The sequence below is a fragment of the Halichoeres trimaculatus genome, unplaced genomic scaffold (genome assembly GCF_033239565.1).
Source record: "Halichoeres trimaculatus isolate MK-OKI-2021-1 unplaced genomic scaffold, fHalTri1.1 fHalTri1_scaffold_19, whole genome shotgun sequence".
In the NCBI taxonomy this organism is placed as follows: domain Eukaryota; kingdom Metazoa; phylum Chordata; class Actinopteri; order Labriformes; family Labridae; genus Halichoeres; species Halichoeres trimaculatus.
The window spans coordinates 6,340,663-6,346,409 of NW_027437197.1; the positions used below are offsets into that span (position 1 = coordinate 6,340,663).

Below are 5,747 nucleotides of genomic sequence, written 5' to 3' on the forward strand. Positions count from 1 at the left end.
AATCCTTTCATCAAGTGAAACTAACATCTCGACAACTTCAATAAACCATGGAGGCCTGGGCCCTTATGTGTGTCCAGCCTTTAGTGATTAAAAAAGAATTGGTTGGTCTGATGGAGGGGAAAAAATGGATTTCTGGTAAGCATGATCTAGGTTTATGCCTTAACAGATGAGCTAACATAACCTCACTCTTCATTTTATTGATAGACTCTCAAGTTTGAACAGACCACCGCAGAATAACTGCTGACTGTGGGTTGGGACAAACATTATCACAAAGCCTGTGTTTTAGCTCGTGCTCTAATACTCACCTGTTTATCTTTTTTCTGCTCTTCTGTCCTTTTTTTCCTTTTGCCAGTCCAGCTCCAGTGTCCACCACTACTACAAAATAAATCCACAAAATCATTTTCTGCAGAGAAAAACACAAATATATTCTTCACTACTGAACAATGTAGGCTGATGTGGTGATGTGGTTTCGTGCCATAAATCAATTTGGTCCTTTTCGACTTGATCTGAAAGCTGAGAAATAGCATTTAGAAATAACCATTTTTAACGCTGGTCATCTAATTTTAAATTGTGGATTACAATCAGGCATATAGAAGTGGGACTTTTTCAAGATCACTTAGAAAGTGCTCACAGTCACTATAGGTTCATACTGTTATACGTTAAATGCTCAGGCACATGGAGTCCATTAGTTGGTAACTTTTTGAAAAAAATCCAATATTTGAAAAAACAAACTATAAACTTGTTTTTTTTAAAATGCTCTCAGAAGAATAAAAACACTTAAGGTAAATAATCTTGACACATGCTTTATATTTCATGCATCAGAGGGAAAATGGCCCTAAAAGAGCTTTCAAAGGAAAATGTTTCCAATAAATGATGTTGTATGGTAAGGGTGGGAACTCTGTGACAACATGTGACTGAAAAATATCACCTCACCTGAAATAAACATTTTTCAGTTTTAAATTTTTATGATTTCACACAACCTAAAAGTTGAAGCTTTTATTTAGTGAGATGTGTTTTCTTGTTTCTTAACTAAAAAGAAGCCAAAGTAACACTGAATCAAACAATAAAATGAAAGCTGATAAGGCCCTGGTTTGGCTCACTGAATACACTATCCACCCCCGGTCAAAAGGTAAGAAGCCATAAGTTTAACACCCAGTTGCTGCATGTCCTCCTTCCACCTTTGCATACATTTCTTTTCTCTTACTGGCTTTCTAAACGAGTGACTGACACCAAAAGATGACTTGTAAAGAATAAAGAATTATATTCAAAATGAAGATAGTTGATAGGCAAAAATGAATTTATGCAACTCATTTTTTGTGCACTATGGAGAGAATACATAAACACAAAGGTATACGGATAAATCATAAAACAGCGGTAAAGTTCAACATCACTAGAAACTGACGGTGATGTAAGATTTGCAAAAGAAGAGTTCACACAAAACTTAAGATATTTACAGGTGTATTACAGAAACTGTAGGCTCAAAAGTATACATTTCACACACTCCCCTCCAGAATATGAATTACCTTAAATAAAAATATAGTGTGTCTCAGTCCATCTTAATGGAACAGATTCTTTAGGTGCTTATATATTTCTTTCATTTTCAAGCCATACACAATCGGGTTAAAAAGAGGGTGATACAAGACGATTTGAAAACTCATCACAAAATTTGCAGTTTTTGGAAAATCAGATTCAACCCTAAGTATAACAACATCATACAAACACAAACAAGAGAAGCTGATTAAAACCATCAAGTGAGGTAAACAGGTCTGAGCTGCTTTTTTTCTGACTACTCTGCAGCTACGGTAGGATACTATGAGTATCCTGGTGTATGTGAAGAGTATGAAGAGCACTGGAAGGAGGGCAACATTGATCATCACAATCAAACCAAAAATCGATACCGCTCTCGGTCGAATACAGTGGAGTTTGTATATAAAATTGTTACAGAAAATCCCTCTTATGGTGAAATTGCAGAGTTTCAGAAAGACATTTTGAATGGCAGACCCTACAAGCTGACAAGCAGGTAGAAGCCACGCTAAAACAAGGAATATGATTACTGTTGTTTTTCTCATGATAGTTGGATACTGCAAAGGTCTGCATATGGACACATACCTGTCAAAGGCCATGGCTGCTAATAGAAAGAATTCTGCACCTCCAAGAGAATAAAACAGAAAACCCTGACAGATGCAGGCTGAATATGATGTGATCTGTTCCTCTGATAAAAAGTCGATCAAGAGCTTTGGGTAAATAGCTGTGCTGAAAAGAACAGAGTTCACTAACAAAGCAGCAATGAAAACATACATGGGCTCATGAAGGTTTCTATGGATCCAGATAATGTACACAATAGTAGAATTTAGTGTAATTATTAGAATGTATACCGTCAACATAATCACAAAATAAAGATACCTGTACTTTTGCAATTGAACATACCCATCAAGAGTTATCATATATGTTCCGCTGAAGTTACTGTTTGTTAAGGTTGTTTCCATTTGCACTGCCATTCAACACTATGTGTCAATGTCCTGACTGTAAAAGAAGTCACACAATGAAGGTCATATAAGACTGTGACTGTCTGAAAAGAGGTGTACTCACTCTGAGAAAAAGGACAATCTGAGTCTGCAGCGAGAGTATACTACATTTGGCCCTACCCTCAACAGATCTCATTAACATCAAACAAAGAACCTTTAGGGGCTTGTGAGCCATGTAAGAAGTTGTTTTCCTTGTGATGAAATGGAAGTTCATTTACCCTCAAGAGAGAAATTTACAAGTTGCAGTTGTGACATTTTGCAGAGATGAAATCAAAGAAACCTTTTACTTAAAATAAATAAGAAAATAACTAATAAATGTTATTGGTTTAAAAACGGATTCTTTTATTCACTTTTAAAAAGTGATAAAGCCAAAACCAGCCCCCAGTTGATGGTCGGCCCCCAAGCCAGAGGTGACTGCCCACTGCAGTTTTCTTTTAGCACCATTTCTGTTGTATTTTTATCATGTAAATCAGGGGCAGGCAACCTTTTTCATGACTCATGGCACTTTAAAATACACTTGTGCCCAAATTGCCAATACTTACTTCTTTCATTAACTCATTGGCAGCTGATTGGAAAGTCTCCTTTATATATTCCCTGTCAGTAAATGGTTTTCCATGTCTCACTATGCAGTGAGGAAAGGTATAACTTCCCTCTGTTGCCTGGTTTTTAACTGAAAGTGTTGAATGTGTTGCTCTGTGTAGCATACTATGCCAATGCTGTTTCGTGTTTGGGCTCTAACAAAGCTGCTCAATTGATGTTCAAGGTACCATGCTTTCACAGCAAAAGGTGCTTATAGCCCGTTCTCTGTCTATCTTTGGCAAGAAATCCATACTCTCTTGTCCAACTATGTTGGAAAGACCAACTGGAACATGGTTTGTTTGCCATGATAACACCACTAACTGGATGTGATTGCAAGCTAGCAGGCTGACCTCCCAAGAGACTTGCGGTGACACACTTGCAAATCACATTCGAGCACTTGTAACGTCATGATATAAATTTAATATTTAACTTTTATTGCTAAACTTTGACGTATGAACATTTATAATGTGCTCATTTTTAGGAAAGTGGTAAATGGGAGACAATAAAAATGTTTTATTTTTTTACATTTATTTATTCATTTTGTCCTTTGCCTCCCTGTATTTAGTCTCTGCGTGCCAACATAAAAAGCCTCACGTGCCAGCTATAGTACCCGTGCCCTAGGTTGCCTACTCTTGATGTAAATAAACATTTTGTTGTTGATAAGAGACAGATTTATTAACTCTTGACATGTTTCTATAAAGGACCTGTCAGTGTCTTCGTACTGAGCATTAATGTGTTATTTTTGATTGTATTAACCCCTACTTAGACTTTTTTGTGTTTATATGCATCTCATGAGGTCTTACAAGTGGCTCATTTACCATTGAGTTGTAGTTCCTACTCAGCCTCACCTATTTTTGGTTGGTGATTGTGTGAATTTTCATTCATTCATTCATTTTCTGAATCGCTTATCCTGTTCGTGGTCACAGGTGGCTGGAGCCTATCTCAGCTGTCATTGGGCGAGATGCAGGGTACACCCTGGACTGGTCGCCAGCCAATCACAGGGCTGACAGAGAGGCAGACAACCTTTCACACACTCACACCTAAGGACAATTTTGAGTGGTCAATTAACCCCGATGAGCAGGAGGGTGGGAGCAGGAGTACCTGGAGAGAACCCACACATGCAAACTCAACACAGAAAGGCCCACCAGCCATGCTGGGAATTGAACCGGTGACCTTCTTGCTATGAGGCTGCAGCATTGTGTGAATTTTCTTGAATTATAATAACAAATGGGAATCATGCATCAGCCCACTCCTGGAAATTTGACGGGGTGACATGCATGGAATAGAGTTTCATGGGGATTGATTTGGTGGTGAAACAATGGTGAATGAAAATGTGGAACATTTAGCTTTAACCTGCAAGATAAAAAGTGAAACATATCCAATTTTAATTCAGAGAGTCCATAACTCCTCTCCAGATTAACTCTAGGGCTTAAATGTGGCAAGTATTCTCTGATTAAAACAACCAGTGTTACATGGGAGGAATACACAAAGTCCCAAACACACACAAGCCTGAAAGAGGGTTTAAACCTAGTGGCATTATCAAGTTAAACAGACAAATACTGCTGCAGACTTTAACAGATAAATTACAATAACTAAGGAAACTGAAGCATACTATTCAGTTGTTGCATTGTCTGAACAATGCACGGCTTTTAATAACTTATATTATAATTGAAAAGTGACAACATTTATCTTTTCTACCTCATATTACTCAATGCATTAGAAAACTTTTGGTCGACAGAACAATCTCTTCAGGTGTTTAGAGATTTCCTTCATTTTTAGTCCATAAATGATGGGATTGAAGAGAGGATGGTACAAAACTGCTTGTAAGGTCATTATCAATCGTACAGTTTTTGATAAATCAGATCCAATTCGAGCGATGAGGATATCATATGCACAAAAACATGAAAAGCTGACTAACACTAACAGATGGGGCAAACAGGTCTGTGCAGCTTTTCTTCTTACTTCTCTTTGACTACGACATGAGATGATGAGAATCTTGGAGTATGTGAAGAGTATAAAGAGCATTGGGAAAATCGCACTATCTACCAAAGCAAAAATGCCAAATACAGAAAGAGTTCTCGATCTGACACAGTGAAGAGTGTAAATCAGGTTGTTACAAAAGATTCCCTCTAAAGTGAAATTACAGAGTTTCATATTGGCACTCAGTATCGCAGAGACTGCAGTCTGACAGGAAGGCACAAGCCATGCTACGCCCAGGAAAATGCTCACAGTGGTTTTTCTCATGATATTAGGATATTGCAAAGGTTTACATATGGACACATATCTGTCATAGGCCATGCCTGCCAACAGTAAGAACTCGGATCCACTCAAGGAGTACAGAAGATAGAACTGAAAGAGACAGGCTGAGTATGATATGGTCTGCTTTTCAGATAAAAAGTCAATGAGCAATTTCGGGTAAATTGCAGCACTGAAAACAGCCGAATTCAGCAGCAAAGCAGCAATAAAAATGAACATTGGCTCATGAAGATTTTTGTTTTTCCAAATAAGGCATACAATGGTGATGTTAAAGCAGATAATGAGAATAAATACTGTTAGCATGATCAAAAAATAAAGATATCTATATCTGTTCACTTCCACATGACCACCGAGAGTGATGTATGTTTCGTTTGGCTCACCGTCCAT

At 37.7% G+C, this 5,747-nt stretch overlaps 2 protein-coding genes across 2 annotated transcripts; both read right to left on the reverse strand.

The window, feature by feature from the left end:
* Positions 1-1,556: 1,556 nt before the first annotated feature.
* Positions 1,557-2,444, reverse strand: LOC141808637 (olfactory receptor 11A1-like). The gene has a single exon (XM_074695310.1). It carries the CDS (start codon positions 2,442-2,444, stop codon positions 1,557-1,559), a length of 888 nt encoding a protein of 295 aa, XP_074551411.1.
* Positions 2,445-4,820: 2,376 nt separating this feature from the next.
* LOC141808560 (olfactory receptor 11A1-like) lies at positions 4,821-5,747 on the reverse strand. Its single transcript, XM_074695221.1, has one exon. The coding sequence runs from the start codon at positions 5,745-5,747 to the stop codon at positions 4,821-4,823; it is 927 nt and encodes a 308-aa protein (XP_074551322.1).